This window comes from Vigna unguiculata, chromosome 2 (assembly GCF_004118075.2).
Source record: "Vigna unguiculata cultivar IT97K-499-35 chromosome 2, ASM411807v1, whole genome shotgun sequence".
NCBI lineage: Eukaryota > Viridiplantae > Streptophyta > Magnoliopsida > Fabales > Fabaceae > Vigna > Vigna unguiculata.
The window spans coordinates 28,805,314-28,830,738 of record NC_040280.1 but is presented as its reverse complement, the minus strand read 5'-3'; the positions used below and the strand labels follow the sequence as shown (position 1 = coordinate 28,830,738).

General features: G+C 32.7%; 5 protein-coding genes across 5 annotated transcripts; 2 read left to right on the top strand and 3 right to left on the bottom strand.

Moving 5' to 3' along the window:
* Window positions 1-2,618, top strand: LOC114174136 (cytochrome P450 CYP82D47-like). The gene is made up of 2 exons (XM_028058904.1): window positions 1-1,093; window positions 1,865-2,618. Exons 1-2 carry the CDS (start codon window positions 140-142, stop codon window positions 2,492-2,494), a joined length of 1,584 nt encoding a protein of 527 aa, XP_027914705.1. The 5' UTR covers window positions 1-139; the 3' UTR covers window positions 2,495-2,618.
* A 58-nt stretch (window positions 2,619-2,676) lies between these two features.
* Window positions 2,677-8,361, bottom strand: LOC114174135 (extra-large guanine nucleotide-binding protein 1-like). The gene is made up of 8 exons (XM_028058903.1): window positions 7,028-8,361; window positions 6,784-6,921; window positions 6,587-6,691; window positions 6,306-6,491; window positions 5,614-5,791; window positions 5,126-5,367; window positions 4,357-4,520; window positions 2,677-3,705 (listed from the first exon to the last, which is right to left on the bottom strand). Exons 1-8 carry the CDS (start codon window positions 8,171-8,173, stop codon window positions 3,114-3,116), a joined length of 2,751 nt encoding a protein of 916 aa, XP_027914704.1. The 5' UTR covers window positions 8,174-8,361; the 3' UTR covers window positions 2,677-3,113.
* A 553-nt stretch (window positions 8,362-8,914) lies between these two features.
* LOC114173297 (protein JINGUBANG-like) lies at window positions 8,915-10,842 on the bottom strand. Its single transcript, XM_028057587.1, has one exon. The coding sequence runs from the start codon at window positions 10,407-10,409 to the stop codon at window positions 9,063-9,065; it is 1,347 nt and encodes a 448-aa protein (XP_027913388.1). The 5' UTR covers window positions 10,410-10,842; the 3' UTR covers window positions 8,915-9,062.
* Window positions 10,843-13,534: 2,692 nt separating this feature from the next.
* Window positions 13,535-14,119, top strand: LOC114169042. The gene has a single exon (XM_028054063.1). The coding sequence runs from the start codon at window positions 13,649-13,651 to the stop codon at window positions 13,952-13,954; it is 306 nt and encodes a 101-aa protein (XP_027909864.1). The 5' UTR covers window positions 13,535-13,648; the 3' UTR covers window positions 13,955-14,119.
* Window positions 14,120-14,743: 624 nt separating this feature from the next.
* Window positions 14,744-16,493, bottom strand: LOC114169033. Its single transcript, XM_028054050.1, has 5 exons — window positions 16,359-16,493; window positions 16,194-16,246; window positions 15,425-15,601; window positions 15,254-15,337; window positions 14,744-15,151 (listed from the first exon to the last, which is right to left on the bottom strand). The coding sequence occupies exons 1-5, from the start codon at window positions 16,413-16,415 to the stop codon at window positions 14,983-14,985; spliced, it is 540 nt and encodes a 179-aa protein (XP_027909851.1). The 5' UTR covers window positions 16,416-16,493; the 3' UTR covers window positions 14,744-14,982.
* Window positions 16,494-25,425: the final 8,932 nt, after the last annotated feature.

Here is a 25,425-nt window from a genome sequence, read left to right as displayed (position 1 = left end):
AAAGAAGAGGCAACATGAAGTGACACTCTACATTATATATAGATGGTAGATGCAAGGCTAGGCTAAGCAACTACATAACCGACATACATGTTGTTTATAAATTCTTTACCTTAATTTGGTATTCAAGAGCGTCAGGATCATGGATGCTTTTCTGCTTAAAACACTTGTTTCAGGCATTATTGCCGTGTTAGTGTGCTCTTTGTTTTATCAATTTAAGAAAACACTTGGTGGCAATACAAAGATCTGTAGTGCACCTCAAGCAGCAGGTGCATGGCCAATTATTGGCCATTTGCACCTCTTCGGGAGTCATCAACTTACGCACAAAACACTGGGGGTCATGGCTGAGAAACATGGACCAATTTTCACAATAAAACTTGGTTCATACAAAGTTCTGGTGTTGAGTAGCTGGGAGATGGCGAAGGAGTGTTTTACTGTCCATGACAAAGCATTCTCCACCAGGCCCTGTGTTGCAGCCTCGAAGCTAATGGGCTATAACTATGCCATGTTTGGTTTCACTCCTTATGGTCCTTACTGGCGTCAAGTACGGAAGCTAGCAACCATTGAGCTTCTCTCTAACAACCGGCTTGAGCCCCTCAGAAACACAAGAACGTTTGAGTTAGATGCTGCAGTAAGGGGGCTGTACAAGTTATGGTCGAAAGAAGGGTGTCCGGAGGGAGGAGTTTTGGTTGATATGAAGCAGTGGTTTGGAGATTTGACACATAATATTGCTATCAGGATGGTGGGAGGGAAGCCGTATTGTGGGGTTGGTGATGGTTGTGCAGATGGTGAAGCAAGAAGGTATAGGAGAGTTATGAGGGACTGGGTATGTTTGTTTGGGGCGTTTGTGTTGTCTGATGCATTTCCGTTTCTGGGGTGGCTAGATATCAATGGATATGAAAAGGATATGAAGAGAACTGCCAGTGAATTGGACACTCTGGTTGAAGGTTGGCTAGAGGAACACAAGAGGAAAAGAGCTTTGAGTGTGAATGGAAAGGAAGAACGCGATGATTTCATGGATGTCTTGCTGAATGTTCTGCAGGGTACAGAGATTTCTGGTTATGATTCAGATACCATCATCAAGGCCACTTGCCTGGTACGTAAATGTTTACCTATCTTGTTTTCACGGTTGCTTCTTGCAACTATAATTCCTGCATGTTATCCGATGAACATAAAATTGGAGTTCATAACAAATTTAGGACTTACTGCTATAAACCTTATAATTTAGGACAAGCTTATCAGAGAAATTATACCATATCTGGCGAACCACTTTTATGGATCAATATTCAAACCACTGCAGTCTTATGTCTGTCTTACCAAGTAATAAATTGAAAAGGGTTTATTCCTACAGAAACACAAGAGTACAAGACATAAATTTGGAAAAGATTGACATATAATATTGTTTGAACAGTGATTCTTTAAATGCTAGAAGAGTACAATTTTTGTGTTGACGAAAACCATTACCACTATCACCGTGACCTGTGTCAAAATTTCCCCACTTTTTAATTTATTGTGCAACCTTGCTTCAAACAAAGACTATTGATATTTCGGCTCGTCTATTCAAGTCTTTTCACAAGGGACAAAACAACATGCCAAAAGCTACTAGTTTTGCAAGTCCAGTAGGGTCCACTTCCTTAGAAGAAAAACTCTCTTCCTTAAACACCCTTCTGTCTTGCAAATGTCATAAGCTATTGACGCACGTAACCAAATTCCACTTCTCCAAATTTTACGTTATGTCTTAGAATCCGAATCAGTATAACACCCTTCTTCTGCTCACACGAAGAAAATCTCAGCTTTTGGTGCACATCACCTTTTTGTTTGACATCCTACTTTGGATTACAACCATGGGGTTGTAAATCTTTTGCAGAATTTGATTTTAGCAGGAACTGACCCCACCATGGTCACGCTAACATGGGTGCTGTCTCTGCTGCTTAACCATCCAGCAGAACTTGAACGAACCCAACATGAACTGGACACTCTTATAGGGAAGGAAAGGAAAGTCGAAGAATCTGACATAAAGAAGCTAGTGTACCTCCAAGCCGTTGTGAAGGAAACTCTGCGCCTATATCCACCCAGTCCCATTATCACCCTTCGAGCAGCCATGGAAGACTGCACCTTTTCATGCGGCTACCACATTCCTGCGGGCACACAATTAATGGTGAATGCTTGGAAGATCCATCGGGATGGTCGTGTTTGGAGTGACCCGCATGATTTCAAGCCTGAAAGGTTCTTGACAAGCCACAAAGATGTTGATGTAAAGGGTCAAAACTATGAGCTCGTCCCTTTTAGCTCTGGAAGGCGAGCATGCCCAGGTACCTCACTAGCTCTGCGTGTGGTGCACTTGACCTTGTCTAGACTCTTACACTCTTTCAAGGTTGCTTCTCCTTCAAATCAAGTTGTTGACATGACAGAGAGCTTTGGACTCACAAATTTAAAAGCAACACCGCTAGAAGTTCTCCTAACCCCGCGTCTAGACACCAAACTTTATGAGAACTAGATTATAGTATACTAGTTGTACACGAAGCCTCTAGGTTCTGAAATTCGGGCTATCTATCTTGTAATAACAGTAGCATGTTTAACAAAGTTGCACTGTGTTATAAAAGCTGGTGTAATTTGTAGTACTCTGATAATTCTGAACTTTTAGAAAAAAAATAAAATAAACGAAAGTAATGCAAAGCCTTCACAAATATTATGTCATCTTTATGCCATTCACAATCAGGATAACGCCATAAAGCCTAGTTAAAATCTTAGGCTTGAATGAAATATCGCCTTAGTACATGAACTGCACACAAAAGCAGGTTTGCAACTAAAACAGAAGTTGACAGACTGACAAAGTGTGATATAAAAATTCTATCATGAAGATGTTACCTAACCATATGAAAAATAAAAAATGAATTTGAACATTACACATTGATCTGTGGTATGTGCTGACTGACTCACCAGCATACTCTCTAATTGCTGGAAACCTTACCTACATGTTTAACATCTACTGAATCTTACAAGTGGAGATAGCTAGTACGAGGAACGATCCATTTTACTCCTAGTTAGTAATATGTACACGAACCGATGTCGAGCCATACACTAGTATGACTAACAACGCTTGCCTGAATCAGCAATCAATGAGAGAATGAACTCGCCTCCGTGCTATACATTGAATATTCACTCAAGCTAAAGTTTGGTCTCTCGTCGTTCCATTTCAAAATCTCCTTGGCGTATTTAAGTGCCCCATCCACACTACCAGGCTCCAACCCCTTCACCAGGGACACATACAACTTTCTTCCGGTAAGAGATGAGTAAAGCCTTTTAAACTTAACCGCTATGTAATGGGAAGCCAGCTGACCAAGGGAGGGATTACTATTAATGCTGTTGCTATTGCTGTTGGGACGGTTGCGACTGATTATTGGATGGAAATCAGAGAACCATTCACACTTGGTCAAAGGAACTTGTTCAATTTTCTCCTCAAACAAATCAAATTTGTTTAATATCAACAAGAAGTCCATTTGCTCAAAGGTTGGATGAGTGACAATGGTTTCAAAAAACTTCCTGCTCAATATCATCTTGTTAGAGGGACAACCATTCCCATCGACAGAAAACTGATCGTAGTCACTCAAGGAAACACAGAAGATAACCATTTCAACATCCTCAAACATCTCTAGCCACTTGCAATTTTCTCCTAGGCCCCTTGCATGCACTCTAATTAGTTGATACCTGTTGACCAGAAAAAAAGTACAAATCAGAAACATCCGATAAAGACACATGGTAAGGAACACATAATAAATATCCTTATGATTCAAATTCACAAATACGAAAATCAGCAACATCATATGATATTTCTGGCATAAATAGATATGCATGACAGAAAAATCATATTCCGCCCATTTGAAACAAATATACAAAATGGCACCACATCTTCCTCATAAGAAACGGAGTTTGCTTTTAACGACTAAACCAGGCTATAAAATCTCTACAGTAGCCATTACAGTAGTATGGGCACTACTGTCCAACGATATACAGATTGATCTAAAATATAAAAAATAGAAACACTAAAATTAAAACGTGAGAGCACTTCATATTCATATCCAGAGATGGCAAAACCCTCTACCATGTTTCTTAAACATCAATACCAGTGAAAAAAATATTTCATCACAGCCATAGGCTCCTTACTACAATTCTACCACACTTATCCTGAATTTTGTTTATTTTGGTATTTTTCACTAATGCTATTATTTACCTGTTTATTTTGGTATTTTCACTGATGCCACTATTTTCCAAGAGAAAACAATTATAAGATCAATTGGATTTAATCAGAGCTAAAACACAATTTTGGTACATAACTGGCCCAGAAATATTTTCACCTACCTAACAAAACAATCATGGCGATCAGTAGTGTCAACGGTTTCCTCGGAATCCGATTGGGGAAATGAAAACTCCGCACAGGCCACCCCATTAGATGAAGTAACTCCCTCTGCATAAAGGATATCTAAATCTGAGGGTTCATAGTCCGTCCTTAAAATTTTAACAGCCTGAAACAGAACAACTTGTCATAGTCAGAGACAATATATAGTGTCCATGAACAGCACAACTAATCAAGATACTAACCCAACCATTTTTTCTAGGAGAGGAAATATAGAAATGGAAACCTATAAGGACACAAGATGGAGAAACAATAAAATAATATTGACCTAGCATTCTAATAAAGCTTAACAGGCGAGGAGCAGTTTTAACTTGTTCTCACAAACTGCTGACTTTGCTAGACCGAAATTTATTTGTTACTCTGCAAGTTTAAAGCTTCTGTCTGATATCCGTTGTACAATAGTCGCTACCTCTACCTGAGAAATTATCCTTCTTTACAACCACGCTTCACCCACCCGTCAAACACCTACTAATTCATTTAAACTTATCAAACCCCGTGTACAACAATTTTATTCACCCCTCCATTGTTTTCTCAGTATTTGCAGAAGAAATTGACTATAGATAAAATCCCTTATAAAAATGAAAAGTGGCCATTCCCTAAAGAACTCAACTACCTATTTTTAACAACAGTTAGTGGGTTACACATAAAAGGGTTTTACACAATTAATTTGATAACAGCACAAATGCTAAATAATAGATTAAAGAATTATCTTACCCGCTCTAAGAAATAACTTGCAACACTAGGCAGCATTTCCAATTCGCTTCTTCTTTCATATGTGGCCTTAATGGCAGCATCATTCCATAATTCCTCAATCAGTGGAGCATACTCACGAGTAGCAGCTGGAAAGATAGCATCAAGTTTGCCAGATACCATAGTTTTCAGTAACCAGTCAGAGAACGCTTTCAATCTTGGGCCAATGGAATATACAGTCTTGTCATCATGTTTTGGACTACTTCCTGAAGAAAACAATAATTGTAACTCGACCTTTAAGTATAAATAAGCAGAAGGACATATAAACATAATTATGAACTATAACTCCACTCAAACAAACACAAGTATGCTGCAAGCCATTTAGAACAAACTCATGGCAACTAAATGGGGCACAATAGGTGCTTTACAAGAAAGATAGCCAGGATAACAAGTCAAACCTCAATAAAAAGCACATATTTCTGAGGATAAGGGAGAGAGAAAATGCATCCTACCTGTGCTGTCAAGTACAGATGACTGTCTTTTTTTCGAATCACCCAAACTTTCATCTTCAAAACGCTCCCGTCCCTCCAGCAGTATACCAAGGTAGGCATAAACATTGCTCTGAATGGTCAACTTTATGTTTTCATGCTCATCTTCCGAGAATGGGACACTTTTGTATAAAATCTTTGCCTGCAACAGATATTTGCAATTCTGTGAATAAGTTGACTAGTTCCAGCATCTCTATTGGTGACTTTGTTTTTACATTGAGGAGGGGCTTGTCAAAATCCTATATAAACAATTCCTTAAGTTCCCATGAATAATCGCCTACCACATCCAACTATGAAGTCGGTTGTCAATTATTCCAAAAGGTAGGCCTTTCTGAACAAGGAAATGCTAGATGACATAAAGGAGAGTATCATAGTTGTGCATCCAATTAAAATATATAGCAACCTTTGCAGAATTGACAATATTACTGCGCACAATATATTGTGATTAACTAGGTCAATACTAATGGTTAGAGCTTAGGAAACACATAGAAGTTTCTTTTCTTCATTTTGCTAAGTGAATGAAGGTTATACTAATGTTTATTCCTGTAGCAGATGCCTACAGACCATATTTTATCCAATTTAATGTAACTATCAATTCAAAGCAAGTATTAAAACATGACTTAATTCACAGACTCAATTATCAAGTAAAATGTCACCTGCTTAAAAATAGTGCTCGTTCCAGATCCACTACAACCGACCAAGAGAAGCTTCTGAACCACCCCATGCTCCAGGTAGTCAGGAATTGTTCTGCTAGCTAGGCTGAAGGGTTGTTCTCCCAAAGAATTTGAAGATTTAGAAGGAACTGGCAAAGACAGGAAAGCACATACAAGCTTCGTTCCAGCCTAACAAGCAGAAATAAAGAAGTGCATAGTAAATAACGTTTGGCAAGAAGAACTATAGGTACTTTCTTTCCCACCTCAAAAAAGTAAGAGGTTACCTTGCCCCATATATAACCTCTAGTATTCCTCTGCCCCTCTTCTTGGTAGGAACCATCCTCATTGACCCAAAAATGTGGGTTGCCAGCACACTGAACTCCTGCCAACTGCACAACCAAAACAGACTCCTTTCAACGCTTTTGATTAACAATAAACAAGGTATGATTATTAAGAGAGCCTTTAGGTATAAATCTTCGACCTGCAACATTCGAAGCTCAACTTTTGTTATTTCCCGACCATTGATGAAAACCTGAGTGTTTCCATTACTAGCATCCGGTTGGATGGGGCCTCCAACATTAAGATGTGGACTTATAATTCTGGAAGGCTTCTGTCCCTCCTGTGAAATCATGAAGCAATCAGCATCCTAAATTACACTCAAAAACTATAACTCTGTATAAATCGCAAATGCACGAGAAAAATCAAATAGATAATAATAATAATACCTTCCCCCAAAGACCAGATACTTTATCATACCAATAATTTCCCGGCTTCAGCTTCTTCGGAGGGTTCGGGCAGTTCTGCAACGTAACCAGTTCCTCATAAGAAAGCGGCTGGCCATTGACGCAAACATACTCAGGTGGAAGTTGATTGGCTTCACAAAATCTCTCCGCTTTCATTATCTGCCGAACTTCCAATTCGTTAAGCAATCGCTTGAGCATCCGAGAGCACTTCCCCAGACTCCCTCGTTTGGTCTCATCAATCGGGAATCCAATGCAAGTCACACATTTCCTCCCCTCGGGCATAGACCCCATAGCTCTGAGCACGCAATTGCCACAATATTTGGCATCACAAACAAGACAAACTTCTTTCTCAGTAAACCTATTCCCCTTGAAGCACCTATAACAAGACCCTTTCTTCCCCTTCGTGAGAGGTGCCCTTTTAACAGGTTTACTCACAGTTTCCTCCACATCAAACTCCTCATCCAAGGCATCGTCATCAGAATCCACATCAAACTTAACAACCGGGGGGCGCTTGGAATCAATATCCTCAGCCTTCAGAGAAGAAACCCGAGTTGACGGATACTCCAAACTCAACACTGACTCGGTGGAGGCCCAATCTTGCTGATTCAACTCGTTGAAATCCAAACTCTCTTTTCCATCCAAAGCCCTCAGCACGCCAGAACTTCTCCCAGACTTGTCCCAAAACTCAGCGGTACTAGAGCTTCTAGTTTCTTCCAGCACTCTCGAACTTTCGCCCAAATCCGACAAGTCACCGGAGCCGTCATTCCCGGTGGAGAACTCAAACGCGCCGGAGCTGCTCAGCTCGCCGGAAAGCTCCCCGACGTTGCTCTGCGAAGCTCGATGCTCGAATGCGATCACGGAGGTGGGAGAGACCGTCGTTTCGGACGCTAACTTGGAACCCCTAGGTTCGGAGCCAAGGGTTCTGAGAGGGGGCTGCGTCGGCGGCAAAAGCGGCTGCACAACTGGCAATGAGAGAGCGTCGGAGAGAGGAACCTGGGAAACGACGGCAGCGACCGGAATGCTGTCGACACTGATCGGCACCGCCCGAGGAAGGTCGTAGGTTAGCGGCGGGCCGTCGTACTCAACGGCGAATGAGTAGTCGGCAGCTTCGGGCGCCGCCGGCGACATAACGGTGACGCGGAGAAACCCTAATCTAAACAGAATCGGAATATAAGAAAAGCATGAAAGCAAAGAGGAAGAATTGGTAAATGATGATTGAGAGAAGGGTTAAACGAACGGGAATAGTAAGAATAATGCAGTGTGCAGTGTTGGGTGATTAGATTAGAATGTGTGTGAGTGTGAAGAAAGCAAAAAAGGTTATTTTAGGTGAGGAAGGCAGAGAAAAAGAATAATAATGATATTATTATTAGAATATAATAATAGAATAGGGGAGAGTGGGTGGGTAAGTGTGATTGGAGAGCGAGAGAAGAAGGAAAAGGAAAGGAAAACAAAAACGGGACGTGAATTCGGGGAATCTTTCTTCTTTTTCGCGATTGGGAGGGGCACGTGGGGTCTCAGCTGGTGAACACTTTGTCCTTTTATGCTCCTACTCTATCCATTCCCTGCATTTTCTTTTCTTTTATCTCTAACTCGAATGATAGATAAATTTCCAAATTTCGGGTGCAATTATTGGTAACAGAAACGATATTATTCATTAACTCAACAGCACGTCAGTTTGTTTTAACAAAATCGCAAGCCAAGTGAAACTCCCGTATTTATTAATGTGTTAGAATTTTAAACAATGTAATTATTACTGTTAACAAAAAAACAAATATTTATATACGCATAAATTGTATTTTAATTTATATTTATTAATCTATGAAATGACTGGATATTACTTTTTTTGGTTCTTGTAATATCTGTGTTTGATTTTCCTCTTCAAAAATACGAAATCGTTGCCACAGTATAAACATAAATGTTGGAAGAGAACATATCAGAAAAACCAAAGCTGTTCGTTCATTACATGCTAACTAATTAACCAACCTATTATTACACACAGATGTTTATGTTGTTGGAACTAGAATTTGGACCCCACTTTCTTCAATGATGAAACAATGGGGAAGTGATCAACACTATGCCTCGGTGGTTGAGGGTTGTGTAGGGCAGTTGCATTCTCGGAGACCTTCCACATCTTAACGGACTTATCCAAACTACCACTGTACAAAATCCACCGTCGCTCGTTGCACATGCCTTCCAGATCCCTCTCCGCCGCCAGACACTTAACTGGGCCAGAGTGGCCCGATAGAACATTAAGGCACGTGTGCTCATTACTCAGTGACCTCTTCCACACGCATATGGACATGTCAGCAGACCCAGTGAAGACCAAACTCCCTGCAGCAGCCAAACACAAAATCGCCAACTCGTGTCCCCTTAATGTGCCCCTGTGCTCCAAATTTGTCTCTCTCACCCAAAAATTCACCAACCCATCGGAAGAACCAGCGTATAAAAGACTCCCCTCGCCGCTCATCGTTAACGCCGTCACCGCACACTCTTGCTTCAACAACGTGTGCGTGAAAAAATGTTTTGTCCCTTTCCCATGAACCTCCCGCCGCCAAATCTTAACCGAGCCGTCAGCTGAGCCCGTGAAAACCAAATCGTCGAACCCCACAACAAGCGCATTGAGAGCATCGTCATGGGCTATCACAGACTCCAGACACTTGAAATTCGACGTTCGCCACACTTTGAAAGTTCTATCCCACGACGCAGAGTATATATAACAATGATCCTCCGTCACGCCCAGGCATGAAATGGCGTCGTAGTGTTTGATCCACAACACGTTACGATGTCGTTTCACTTCCACGTAATTACTCGGTTTCACCGAACATTTTATGTAGTTTCTTAACGTCGGCAACGTTGCCACACGCTTGTGTTGGTGGTCGTTTTTCCCTGAAACTTTCCACACTCTTATCCTTCCATCTTGGTGTCCCGTGAGGATCTTTTCCCCCGCGATCACGATCGCTTTCACCAACCCGCTGTGGCACTTGAACCCCGTGAACTCCTTCTGGTTCTTCCACACGCGAATGTTTTTACTCTCCGAACCCGTGTATAACAAGTCCTTCGTTGCAGCGAGGGAGTAGATGTGGCCCTCTTCTCGGACCAGGGACCCTATCAGAGCCTCGTTGTTGTTGGAGGTCGACGGTCCTTCGTTCATGTGAGAGGACCATGGCGATTTCGATAAGGGAGAAAGGGAAGGGTCGTAAGCAGTGTGATCTGTTGCCATTTGAGGATCCAAAAGAGGTGCCTCCAACGTCACAGGGCTATTTTTTCTTGGATGGTTGTCAGAGTTATAACCATCGAATTCGTCTTTCTTCAACTTTCCATACTTTTTTCCATGGGAGCTTCCTTCCTCTGAGAATCCTGTCATTGTTGTTTATTCCTTCCTTGTTCCCATGCAACGGAATGTAGCAGAAGCAGAAAGGTTCAAAGCCAAGTTAAGCTTTTATTTGCTTTAGAGAGAAATTTTTGCAGTTAGTGTTTGTTATTGGTGTCATGTGAATTAATGAGTAAATGTTAATGTTAAGGATCACTTGAGGTACCAAACCGCCCAACGTCGTTGAATAAACGTTGGGAGGTTTGGTTTTGAGGTTGACAAAGGACTTTGTTTGGGACGGAGTGGTTGTTTGGTAACGTTGTGCATCTGATGTTGTTGTCTAATTATGTTCTGCCACGTTTTCTGCGTTTATGACTGTGACTACGTGGGATAACTTCCATGTCAAACTCATGTTAGGAAGAAGATTGTAAGATTAGGTAACCCGGAGAATCATGTTATGATTAACTTACATTGCTATAATATGAGGAATTGCACATTTTAGATATGTTGAACGAATGAACGATATGATTTTACCTGTTAAACAGAGTTTGATTTAGTCAATAAACTAAATTTGTAGTTTTCACCCACTTCCACGGAAAAATAATTGGTGGTTATTTTTTCCCACAAAAAAAATTACCCTGTGTATCCTCAAGTTTTGCCAAAACAAGAAATTGTGCAAACACTCAACACTTGTATACCAGATCAATTTTAGATAAGTCAGCACTTGATTAATAGAGGATGTACTGAAATGTTGGGAAGTATTTTTAATTTATTATCACTAATAATGATGCTCATGAAAGATAACAGGATACAACATTTTTAAAAACAAATACAAATATTTTTTTAAGCAACAAGAAGTAAATAAAATTTATTTCTTTTTGGCATGCGATGGGAAGAAAATGAAAGAAAGAGGTATTTTTTTAATCTTATTTTAGTTTAAAACTTTGGACAGTATAATTAATAAGAGAAATGAAAATATTAATGAGTCGTGTTTTTCTTCAAAATTTTATCTGGTTTTCATATTTTCTCCTAAAATAACCCAAATTACATAGAAGTTGATAGAGGTTGTTATTTCATGTGTTTTTCCAATCTACATTATAGTTTTAATTAAAAGTTTTAAAATGAAAACAATATATTTTGTTAAAACACATCCGAGGTAGTATTATGTTGTGAGGATGAATTTAAGAGAAAATAAATCGATGGATTTGAGGAGATTTGAATATAAAAGTTTTTTAATTTATTTTAAATTATTTGGATAAAAAAGTGAGTGAATTTCAAAGTGAAAATTGAAAAAGTTTATTAACAATTTAAGTGATAGAGATAAAATAATTTTTAATAGATTAAGATGGAAATTACTATTTTAAAATTAATATATTATTATTATTATTATCATTTAAAATTATTATATTATATATATATATATATATATATATATAATTAAATCTATGGGAATTGATTCCCCCATGTTCAAAATTAATTCTCCATCCTAAATCCATATATTTATATAGAGTTGAATATGATTTTATCTTTGAGTGAAAATTTAAATTAGTCTATCTTGAAAATTTTGAACTAATTTAGTCTTTGTAAATATATGGATTTAATCTTTTTAATTCAATTTTATTAAATTTATTTAATGTTTCAAATACATCTTATTATAGTATTTTAGTCTGTTTACATAGTTTAACTCATGTTCGCGTTCGTTTCAATATTACCTAAGAAATGCATTTAAAACGTTAAATAAATTAAAAAAAATGTTTAAAAGACTAAATTTACGTATTTCTAAATATAAAAGATTAAATTCATTCAAAATTCTCAAAAAGAATTAATTCTAATTTTTATTAAAAAATTTGAATGATCAAAAACATATTTAACTCATTTATATGTATACAAACCATGATCATGGAAATGGGTTCACCCATAACCATAACTGATTCATTCGATTACTCCGTCAACAACTCATAACATGGAATTGGTTTCACCCCCATTAAGAACGGATTCTCTTTCCCTTTGTTAAGTTAAGAAAACGGTTTCATTTTACTTATAATCTTCCCACCACTCCAAAGCTCAACCATGTACCTATAACTAACGTGATTTTAATGAGGGTAATATAGTAAAACCTCATATCTCACGCTCAACTCACTTTACCTCAAGCCAGACTCAAAAATATGTACATCTCGCAAATTCACTGAATCATCGACATCAAACACCAATAATAACCTCAGTCCTTGTTAATAGAAAATCTACTCAAAAAAACACAGCCTCAATAATCGAAACTAGTTGAAAATAACATTTCTTTCTTTCAATTATAAATAAATGTGAAAAAATTATTTATTTGTGATAGTCTACAGTCCAATATTTTATCCAATCATCGTGCCCCTGTTTCTTTTAATCTTTTTATCCAATGATATATCGATTTTGTTATGCAAAGATTAGCCTAATAGTTATCATTAAATCTTAAACTTTTTGTTTAAGTTGAGATGTGAGAAGTAATGATAGAGCCATTAGTTTACTTGAAAAAGGAAAACTACTAACACAGCCCACTGTTTTTCCACCAACTCGTTTCCATCGAAAGAGATTACTGTCTGTCAACCATATCTTCAATAATTATATCTACTTACTACACTCTACTTCCTAAATGTTGTCTCTGTTTTCTTAATTTTTTTAGAGGGGAGGTTCTGATTTCACTCATTTGAGTGCTAAAATTTGAATTATGAAGGAATATATAAGAAAAATTCCAAGTTTCCAACACACCATCTTAAAAATACAGACAATGAATTTACCTACAAATTGGTAATGCAATATATTCACAAGGGTGAAAACTATAATAAGATTTACTCCAGAACTTTTATCACATCATATAATAAACTGGGCATTTTAATTATATAATTAAATATATAAAGTTAAAATAGAAGTTATTTTTAAAGTAAAATAATCATAAAAAAAGTTGCATAACATGACAAACACTCTTAAAAGCTACGTGACGTGACTTTTGTATCTATTTTTTGACATGAGAGAATACAGGCAGCAGAATATCTTTGGTGGTTTGATGAAAATGCGGTGAATGTATGAAAAAGCTTTTATTAATCAACACGCAGTTTTTGTCTCTTGGACGATACTTACGTCTGCATCCCTTGTTTGAGAAAAACAACAGGCTTCGGTTTGAAGAGAAGACTGAAAGAGAAACCCTTCTTATCTGTGATTTGTCCTTATATATTTCAACTTCTTCCACCACTTCAACATTATTCAAGTCCTGGGTTTAGCAGCATTCTAATCAAACAAAAACCTAAACCAAAATGGATTTCGAGATTTCCAGAGCCGGAGCAGAGGCTGACAAGTGTAGCCACAGACACGAGCTAGAGAAGGACTCTGACCCAGTTCATAGTGTCTCAAGCCAGCTCCAGTTGAAGTCCTCCTTGTCTTCCAAAGCATCATCGCAGACCCTTAACAAACAAGAAGTTCTTCATCGCATTCGACACCGCAAGTCCCTAAACAGAATCAAAGGCGCTTTTGATGGTCTTTTCTGCAGCTCCAAAGGCAACACACCTTCAGCTCAAGAACAGATTTGGCTTCAACAATGTGATATATTCTCTGCTCCCTGAAATGTATCCAACCCATCACAACACAACTAAGATATTCCCATATATTGAAAGTGGAAGTCCTAAACTACGGTATATTATCATCATTAGTCAAATTACTAGATTTGAAATGATTGTGCCACTGTAAATTAACGAGAAGATTTAATTTGGAGGTCGAGCCACGATCGAGATCAAATGTTTTATGTGCCTTTTTTTATCCTTGTTGTCCTTGAGACAGAAACTTCAACCATCTTATGTTGTGTTTGAGTTCCATTTTCAATTACTTTATTTAACTTTTGAAATCTATAAACATATACTCTTGACTGCAATCTGATAGAATAAGGCAAAAAGTACGAATTGAAGAGGGTGAAAAGCATAAAAGGAACTGAAGACGAGAAAATGTAGTCTGTTTTTAGATTTTAGTTTTGAAACATCTATCACCAAAACAAATTTTTGATAAGAAATTAATTAAGAATACAATTGTGTAAGATAACAATTTTAAAACCAGAGGTCATAAGGAAATCAGACAGGCCTTCGGTGTTATTCCTGCATCTGAATTAAAAGAACATAGGACACATACTATTGGTTTTCAGCGCTATTTATGCCTATAAATAAGCAAATTATTTTTGTTTGATTCACGATTTAAAAATTATTCCCCATCTTTACAAAAATTAATTATTCATACCAATAAAAAAATTGTTAAGCAGCAAATTATAGATAAAAAAAAAGAGTTTCAATTCTTATTAAAAAAAATAATTAATATAAGAATACCTTCCTACCATACCCTTTTATTTTCATCAGCACAACCAGAAAGGACACACCCTCCATTTTCTTATTTTTGTACAATAAAATAATCTTTTACTCAACTTCGATTTCATTTTACCTTCCCTATTTTTCGTTTGTATTTCACTTCTAATCCAAACAAATTAGAATATCTATAGATTACAACACAGTAGAGTGGGCCAACAACAGCACTAATCATGATAACTTAAAAGTAAATATTGCAACAATAACCTCACTGGCCAAAAATGTAGACAAATCAATGAACATTGTCATTTCCTGCCAAGCACCCCTGAACGAGAAAGAAGACGGAGTGCTCGCTTGGGATTGTTCAAAACTGAAGACGATCTTGGAACTGACATTTTCCTTTCTTTCAAGAACTCCAAGGCACTGTTTGAGCATTGAGGAGGACCTATTTTGCTCAAAATAACAGGTTTCAAACTGCAAAACACGGTAGGAACACACAATAAATACAGGACAAAATGCGACATGAATGCATCGTCACAGAAATGAATGCAATAAAAATATAATGAAATCTCTAACCCTGACTTCCTTGATTTTCTCTTCTTTGAAGTGGTAGACTTTGTTTCATCTTTCTCCTCCTTAGTGTCAGAGAATGAAACATGACTGCAAGCGAATTATAGCATCTTAGATATTTGTTCCAATAAAAATGCACATTTTGCACAAGAGAAAAAGAAGGACAGATCTACATACTTCTCACGTGCTGCAAGCATTTGGACAATGTCCTCGGGGAGAAATCCATCGGCTGCTTTCGGTTTTTGCTGAGGTTCAGAGTCTATTACATTTTGAGATATTTTACCAGCTTTAGATGGTCGAGGAGTTATGTTTTGGGCCCATTTCCTCCTACGCTCTTTTGCTTCCCGTACAACCCTACCAATCAAAGACGTAGAGTCATTTAATCAATGGTTCTGCAGGAGACCAAAAATATATCCTACAAGTGACTAACATAGCTTAAGAGAGTATGCAAGTATATCTTAACCTATAAATGTTAAACATTACCAATACAATTGATAATATGATATCCTTACATGAATTTGCAGACTATCATTTCACTGATATAGAGCTAAATAGCCCTTTTATATATACCCTGAACAGGCCCAAGTTTGCTCAGCTCTCTTGAGTATTTTTTTCAAAACTATTAAGAACCTTAGTGTTAATCAATGAATAACACAGAACAGAAAAATGAGAAGCTCTCAAACTCGTGTCTTGCAATAAAAGAGAGCTAGTGAATATACTCCGCAACTTTCGTAGTCAAACACCCTCCTTCCGCAACCACCCCCTCAATGGTATTCAAACCAAGCTTGGAATCCATCCCAGAATCCATCTATATTGGACCATGTTTCAATAACAAATTAGGGAAGTTTACCGGTTTTTTATTAAAACAAAAAAACTTATTTTTTCAGTTTTACTCTAGACAACTTAGATTAATAAACAGAACCTCGTGACACAGTTAAAGCAATACCTGGATTTATTTTCTCTTTGAACCCTTTGAATCTCTTCGTCTTGTTGTAAACCCTGCGATGGTCATGCTTGTGTTAAGTATTGATCTTGTCACCAGTCAGGTCATAAAATTGATTCAATTAATTGACAAAAAAAAAAAGAAGAAGAAGAAAAAGAAATCGTATACCTGTTCGGTTGTGAATTCCTCAGGGGCGTCGGAATCGTTGTCTTCTCTGTCCGACATTGATGCTCTTCTTAGAATCTCTCTTTCTCCTTTGAAATCGAATCAGAAACTCTTTCTAGGGTTTAAGCAATGCATATTTTATGTTTTGTACCACACCCGGGACAGTGAGTGAAATATTTTATTGGGCTATTGGGCTAGTAGAAGTGAGAACAAAAGCCCATTGAAATTTTTTACGATGGCCCAATCAAGAACCTAACTACTACTAATGAATAATGATCACCAAAATAAAATTAATTATAATGTTTAATAAATTGATATTATAATTATACATGTTAACTCATAAATTATTCTAAGAATAATTTAAAAAAACATACTCTTCATTCCAAATATTTATTTTCTTCTATTATAATGATTGTAGAAGGTAAAAAAATAACTTACATTTTTCACACCCCAATTATAGTGCATATTCTAATAGCGTGTTTCTTAATATTTGTTAATTCTATTTTTCTTATTGTGAATTAATATCAAAGGACATTTTAAAATGATCAGAAATTTTTTTCATTTTTCACAAAGAAACATCACTATAAAAATAAAAACACCATTATAAGTTATAGATTCAAAATGTAGAGTTTTGTTTTAGTAGCTAACAATTCTACCAAAAAGGATCACCATCATTAAAAGATCCTGTCCTAATAAAATGTTGATAAGCTTGAACGAATTATAGAGTGGCTTCAAAGTCAATAGGCAAATAATGCTTCATAACATCAAAAATGACACAAACAAATGATAAAAGATTTTTCTTTTATCATTCAGAATTTATGGTATAAGAAAATTGGTTAGTCTCGACCAAAAAGTCATTGAAAAATGGAAATAAAGTAAATGTGAAAAGGAGTGTAATTAATTGTAATTGACCGGGAACATTTAATAATTATATACATAACAATCACCAGGACACGATAATAGAAGGGTAACATGCTGAATTGTTGATAATTTAAATGTTTTCTTTTTTATTAATCATCGTCTTACTATAATTATTCTTTTATCAGTTGTATACTCCGAAACCCTTCACATTCTTTCATCTCGTCAATATGTTATGATTGTTTTGCTGTATATAAATTCATCAATATCACAATGTAAATATTGATGAATAAAACTGAAAGTTTATCATCTGATTTTTAAAAGAATAAATTAAAATATTAAAATTTACCAAATTGTAAGTTCCACTTATCTGGATATATTTTGGCACTTATCTTTGTTTATTATCTAATTTTATTAAATTTAAAACCATTTAATTGGTTTTCCATGCTTCAGCCAAATCATAGTTTCTAACTTAATGGCATCTGAGAGTATATTTGACCAAATTATCTGCCCTTCTGCTGCGTACCCAATTGAATAAATGACTTTTTTGTGTCCACTTTAAAAATGAAAAAATAAATAAATAAAGTCTCTCTTCTAGAATTTTATTTTTTTTAAAAGCTTCTGTTTTTGACTTGGTGGCACCACCATTTGAATCTGGGTTAAAAATCAATAAATTTAACCTAACTCTTGAAAACACAAGTTTTACTTTGGTTGTTTATGAAGGATTACACTATTACACTGTTTTTTTTTCATTAAAAATATACTAGAATGTCATAGTTTTCTTTTATAATTCTAATTAATGCGTGTGAAAAAAAAAATGTGAAGAGTAAAACTAACTTTTTCTACTAATTTTAAGTAGTTGTATTTTTTTATGGTTATCCATGCTTAAGTGTACGACTTTTTCTACTAATGTGACAATGCATATCAAGAAAAGTTGTAATAAATGAAAGATTTGTTATTTAGGGGTCTCTCTTCCTAACTTATCTCTTATTCTTACGAATTATGTAGTGTACATCAGTTTATAATTTGTCATCATTGTAAGTGAAGGGTATCATTCTACGTGAATGTTATAAGTCTATTCAAAATTATGGTAGCAAAATGTTATTCAAAATTATGATAGCAAAATATAAGGTAAACAAGTTAAACGAGAACATTTTTTAGTTGTGAAGAAAAATGAAAATAATTTTGAGAAAAAAAATGTTTAAATGCAATTGAAAAAACACTCTAATATCATGAATTAAAAGCTTTGATAGTTGAGAAATGATAATCGTAAAATACAATATCAATGACACATAAGTTCAACATGTACATAAGATATTACCTTAAATATAAAATCTTAAGGCAATGGAATATGAACACATTTTAGTCAGTCATGAAAATGAACCTTCAATTCTGATATAATTGATGGATCTTGCGAGAAAAGATAAGGGAAATCCAACACACAACACCAATGACACATTTCTCGCCTATACATAAGAGATTGACATCACCTTCAATCAACATCTTAAGACAATAAATTTATAGGTCTTCATCCTCATATGACACTCAATTTAATATTTTTACAAAATGTTACACTTGGAATCACAATAAATTTAAAGAAATTAATAATAATGTTATTGCAAATTTGCATTCATATAATTTGGTCCAATCTTACGATATAGGAAATAGGAAATGCTACAGAGAATTTAAGATACTTTCTTACTAATAATCTTAGTAAGAAAACTCTACATTTTTTTAATGAGAAAATTCATATCAATGACCAACTATATTAACAATATGAACCTTTTTTTTTCATTTTTCCTTTGCAAATTTCAGCATATTTGAAAATGAATATGTTGATTTTTTACTTTAAACTTGACTCGTCCGATCAAATCTTTATCAAATAATTATACTAATGAACATACATATTTGAAGATATTGTGCGAGTTATTCTTGAATAAAAATTCAAGAAAAAGAGTGAGATAAAAATGGTAAAAAGTCTGAAGTCAACAAAAACTTTTATAATAATAGTTGGATTATGAGAATGCAACTTTGGTTGGAACCAACATCATGATATAGATCACCGTTTCTTAAAAGGATTTTTTTTTTCAAAATGTTACAATTATGACATCAAGAGAAAAAAAAATATTTGCATCGAAAGGATAAAAAAAATAACTCTCGGTATCAACCTTACAAGGTCATGTTGCAAGTATTTAGGAGAATGAAGATATTTTGCAAAAGAGCTCTCTTTAACAAGATAAGAGTATGTTGATAATTGGATATGACTTTAAGTCACTGGCGGATCTTGAGCTATATCTTTGGAGGAGTTAAAATAATACATTCAAAATTTATATTATTAATACAATAAAAACTTGAGTATAATTGTAACTATAAAAGAATTCACACACATGCATAAAATATATAAGTATATAAATGATTGTCCTTAGTTTCTTAAGATCCTTAATCAATAGTTAAGTTTCTTAAGATCTTTCATCAATAATTAAAACAAAACTAAAAGTAATTGAATCAGAGCTAAAATCGTCTACAATAAATTCATCTTTCATTTTATTTTACAATATATATATATATATATATATATATATATATATATATATATATATAAATAAGCTTAAGACTGAAAAATAATTTATCATAAACTAATAAAAATTAAAATACGTAATTCCTAAAAACAAAATATATGATAATCAAGTTACAATTAAAAATCGGCTATGAAAAAACATATAATACATTACTTTTTTCTTCTATATTATAAACAATGAATTAACCAAAGACCTATATTTCTTCAAGTGAGACAATACACTTACCTTTTTTTTCTTCGATAATGGAAGAGAATAAAGAAGAGAGATGAGAACAAAAATAATGAGTTTGTGTCTAATTGTTTGTTTGTTTTTTTCATAAACAAACGAAAGAAAGACAGGTAAAGAGAGAGATGAGAGCAAAAATAACAAGTTTGTGTCTAATTTTTTTTTTTTTCATAAACAAAAGAAAAACACACACAAATGAGTGTGAGAAATCACTACAATATATAAAAAGTTAAAAAATATTTGGAAAAAAAATAAAAAAATAATTTTTATTTTTTAATTCTTTATTATATTTAATTTATGTTTTATTATTTATTAATATCAAATATTATACTTTATAAAATAAATAAAAATATATTCAATTAAATTTTCATAAATTTTCAACATTTTCAATATATATAATACATAATTTAAAACATTTTAAAATAAAATATATAGTTTAAAATTTTTTAAATAAAATATATAACTAAAAAAATTTCAAAAAAAATAGGGGTTAGGATACCCGCCTGTCCCTCTTATAATCCGCCACTGCTTTAAGCGGTTAAAAATTGTTTCTAATATGAATCAATTATTATCAACAATGACTAATTTGAAAACGATCACAGAGATTTATGTATTGAAAAATCATATTATTATTGTAATTTAGAAAATGATATCGTGTTTTCTTTAAAGAGATAAATATAGTAAAATCTCATTTCCTTGAGTGAAATTATATGATTGTATATTTAGTTTTGTTACTTTATTTTATTTTTCTGTCATTTTAATTGTGAATCTTTATGTTTTTAGATTGGTACTCTTTAAAAAAAAATTGAATTAACATGTTTTCACAATACCACGATTTTAACTATCAAGGTCTCAATATACTCATTCATTAAATCATATCTCTAATTCAATAAATTTGATTTTGTTTAAACAAATCATATCTCTAATTCAATAACATCCTCCATTAGTAAAATAACACATTGGTAACAAAACTTGTGAAGTCTTAATATGTGTTAATATACACTTAAACCATTAATCAAACTATTAAACAATTAATCAAAGGTTAAAACTGATATGGATTTACCATTAAGGTTGTAAACATTCACCAATACCCACATAATTAACATTGTGGCTTTTAGTTAAAGTATTTCTTCAAGATATTTCACTACATGTTTTGATCATGATAATTTCTTGATGTCATTGCTCGATATATAGAATCATTTATTTTTTTGCCATATTCTGAAACTTGGATCTGAAAAGAGAAATATTATGCTCACTAAATTTTTTTTTTCTTGATGCATTATACGGATTTCTGAAACTAAACTAAAATACGATAATAGAATGAGTAACGAATCGAAACTTTACTTCTCTTGTGCAGTTATATGCATGATTGGATTTGCCTTCAAATGATTGGATTTTTCAAAACAAGTTAAAAGCATAATTACTTTAACTTAATCTTTTTATTCCATAAATCCATACTAAACGCTGTTATAAAAAATACAAGCTTCAAACATGAAGATGCATTTTGAATTTAATTTTTTTCTAAACTAAGATAGTTTGAAAAACTGAATTCACGAAACAAATATAAACACGTTATCCCTTTTTTCTTGGCAGTGTTTGTTTTGTTGACTCTTGATTGCTTTGTCTGTCGTTATGTTTAGATGAGAATAGATTGTTCTAAATTGATTTGACTTGGAAAAATGCAACCTTCATGGCTATGGCTATGGTCTTCAACTACCACTTGACGTAGTATTATAGTATAACACCAATGTTTTTTTTATAATTTTTCCCGGTTTATTACTTAAAAGATTTAAAAAAAAACGAAAGTAAAAGAGAGATAGAAAAATGTGAATGCATGGTTTTAGATTTGTGTGGCCGCAACTGGTACTGTTCTACAACTGGCACTTACAGACACTGAAACAATATGTTATTATCAACGTCCATTTATGTGCTTGCAAGTGGTAATGAAATGGCAATTCATTCAGTTAATTTGATAAGGACATTTCTATAAAATTAAAGATAAATAATTATACGAGATTGGATAATCTCATTCTTTGATCTTAACTGGCACAGTGACAACTGCGAAAATGTATGAACAAGTAAAACGAAGTGAATTCCTCAGAAAGTATAAATGGTATATAATTGTTTAAATGAATTATAATCTATCGTTTAATCATTTTTTTAATATCTAATTATTTGAATCGTTATTAATAAATATTCTATTTTAATTCTTATTGTTTAATTGCTTAAATTATACTTGAGTTTAGTTTAAAAATTTTATTTAGAAGTAATAATTAAAATAATAATTTAGTTCAATTTTTTATTCAAAAAATTTAGTTTAATTTCATTTAATTTTTTACACTCTATACACACGTTTAATAACATTAGTGAACTATTTTGGTCGTGGATAAATAAGTAAATAACAATATTGTTTAAATATATAACACGAACGCTTTGCTAAATTTGTTGTTCCTGTGAAACAAAATTCAACCAGGATTTTCAGACCTAAATATAAGAATAATAATTATGTCTCAATTTTATAGATTTTTTAATTATATTGTATTAAAATTATATATAATCAAACAGGGTTTTGACGAGAAGTATTATAAGGGAAAAAATTGTTATAGAATAACTTGTTTCTTAAAAAAGATTAAGAATCTTTATAGGTTGTTTGGGTCTAGGAAATCGGATGGGTGCTAGGTTATTTAACCGATAAGTATGAATCCAATTCTTTGGATAAATAATATGCTCTCAACATATTTGACTTATCTAAAGTTAATTTAAGCATCGAAGATTATAAATTGATAATGGATAAACAAATTTATAATATACACGCAAAAACAAGAATAGATCTTATTTTATAGTTATTACGATTGAGTTAAATTTAATTGTATTTTTTAATATGATATTGTTCTAGAAAAAATATTTGAGATTATTATACAGAATATTCAAAGTGTTTTGTTTTTTTTTCTCTTCTTATGTGTCTCTATTTATTCTACCTTCTCTTGGTCTTCTCAGTTTATTTGTTCCTTTAACATTTTATTAATGTCTCTTTAACTCGCTTATTTAACGTTATATGACATTTTAAGTGGATATACTCTTTCTTATTATAAAGTATTTGTGTGTATGCATTTTTATATATCAATGATAGTATGTTAGTAGATGATAATAGTGTAATGTTATTAAGTTAATATATAAAATAAATTTATATTTATTAAAAATAAAGTGAAATGAATAGAGAAATTAATTGTTGATGAATAAAAAAAAGATAAACAGTTTTATAGAAAATAGATAAAAATAATCGTTAATTTTAAAAAGTTTAATAAATAATTATATTGTAAATGGTAGAATTGACATTATGAGATGTGGACACAAAAAAAAGGGAATCTTCTTTATATATTGTTATAGATAATTATATTGTAAAGGGTATAATTGACATTATGAAATATGGACACAACAGAGGAAATCATTTTTATATATTGTTATAGATAAAGTATTTGATATGACATTTGACTGACTGATTGAGCTATCACCACAAATATCGTAATACCTTTTAACTTAAATTTGATATATTGTATCATTTATGATAAAGTCTTTTCTAATTTTTATACTATATATTATGATATAAGTGTAGTAAGGAAACATTAAATATCCCACCACAATGAAATATTATGAGTGTAGTAGGGACACATTAAATATCCCACCACAATGAAAAATAAAACTAATTTATCATTTATAATTATAGAAAAATATCTCACTCAACCGATTAATTTATTGAGATTGAATTGGATTTAAACTACTTAAATATAATATTCTATTTAACATATACTATGTGTGGTCAAGATTGGAAAATATGTTATTTTTATATTTAGATGAGTTATTATATGAAAGTGAAACCTTTAATAGATTCGCTTGCATAATAGCTATAAGTATTTTCGTTACTATTATTTATCAACGAACAAAATATAAAAATTTGTTGATATATTTTTTAAGAATTATATGAATCAAATAAGATAATTAGTTAGAGGAATGTTAAAATTAATTTTTTAATAATTTTATTATATAAACTTATGTTTCTATTTAGACTTATTGAATTAATTTTCTTTTCAAATTATTACTTTCATTTAAACTTTTATCTTTTGCTGTTTTTCTAAACAAATATTTTTATTTAATATTATTTTATTATACAAATTTATTTATATTATAATTTAAGATAAATATGAATGGGTATATGAGTATACATTTTAAAATATTTCATGAACACCTGTCGTATGATTATTTTGATGTATTCATTTTGTACATATTTTGTTTTGTTATATATGTTTTTAGTTTTTAAATTTGGATGTGAAATTGAAATTTGTTTATGTACTAAACATCAACACATTTTTGTCCATAAACTTAAAAAAATAATTAATATAGTTATTTTAAACCAACATTGTCTACTTTCCTACGTGGGTGACATTTGAATTGAAATATGTTAAATGATGTAAATAACTCATATTGTCAAATGTGATTTAAAATGTTTAACAAATCTCATGAAAAAAGAAAATTATATCTAATCATTTATTAAATTTAAGGATCAAAACATATTAAAATTTGAGACAGACAAATTTTAATCTTAATTTCAAAATTTGACGCTCAAAACATATTTAATTTTATTTCTTCTATAATATTAAACAAACTAATCGATCACCAAATAAGTGATCATTTTTACAATATGAGTGTGTTTTAATTTGTAGATTTACTCTTATATCAAAAGTAAAGACAAGTGAGACAAAAATATTTAGTTACACTTTTTTCTTTATGACGTGAAGATCTACGAATCATATTCAATTATTCATTACATATAATCAATTATATAAAGATAGATAATAATTAAATAATTACAAATATATTTTATTACATTATAATAAAGTAAATAATCAAAACAAAAATATTAAAATAACTACTAGAATAAAATAACATAGATATTTTCATTGTATGTATTTTATATTATAACAAATAAATAACTAAAACAATAAATAAAATAAATTAAAATGTTTTTATTTTGAAGTTATAATTAAAAGTAAAAAAATTTAAAGTTATATATATTTTTTTGTATGAAAATGAATAAATTTATTTATAATTCCTTAAGATTTGTTCGAGTCACCATTTAACTGGATTTATATTCATTTAAAATAAAAGATGACACTCGTCATCTTTTTCAAGTCTTACAAACATGTAATTTAATTACAAATAAACAAGTTATTATATATATATGTTGGAAACCTGGTAGCAGATTAGTGGTCATGAGAGGGTGATCATCAAAATGAAAAGGAGGGCACCATTGATTTCACACTAAACAATGTGATTAATTTATAGACAATGCATCAAGCACAAACATAATTTCCCTCATTTCAATATTTGTAATAGTATAAAAGCTTCTATTG

Coding starts and splice junctions, on each gene's coding strand:
- LOC114174136 (XM_028058904.1), top strand. CDS start 140: ATGGATGCTTTTCTGCTTAAAACACTTGTTTCAGGCATTATTGCCGTG. Junction 1,094..1,864: donor TCATCAAGGCCACTTGCCTG/GTACGTAAATGT, acceptor AATCTTTTGCAG/AATTTGATTTTAGCAGGAAC.
- LOC114174135 (XM_028058903.1), bottom strand. CDS start 8,173: ATGTCGCCGGCGGCGCCCGAAGCTGCCGACTACTCATTCGCCGTTGAG. Junction 6,922..7,027: donor TATCTGGTCTTTGGGGGAAG/GTATTATTATTA, acceptor ATGATTTCACAG/GAGGGACAGAAGCCTTCCAG. Junction 3,706..4,356: donor CGCCATGATTGTTTTGTTAG/GTAGGTGAAAAT, acceptor TCTGGTCAACAG/GTATCAACTAATTAGAGTGC.
- LOC114173297 (XM_028057587.1), bottom strand. CDS start 10,409: ATGACAGGATTCTCAGAGGAAGGAAGCTCCCATGGAAAAAAGTATGGA.
- LOC114169042 (XM_028054063.1), top strand. CDS start 13,649: ATGGATTTCGAGATTTCCAGAGCCGGAGCAGAGGCTGACAAGTGTAGC.
- LOC114169033 (XM_028054050.1), bottom strand. CDS start 16,415: ATGTCGGACAGAGAAGACAACGATTCCGACGCCCCTGAGGAATTCACA. Junction 16,247..16,358: donor AGGAATTCACAACCGAACAG/GTATACGATTTC, acceptor TGACCATCGCAG/GGTTTACAACAAGACGAAGA. Junction 15,602..16,193: donor CAAAGAGAAAATAAATCCAG/GTATTGCTTTAA, acceptor TTTGATTGGTAG/GGTTGTACGGGAAGCAAAAG.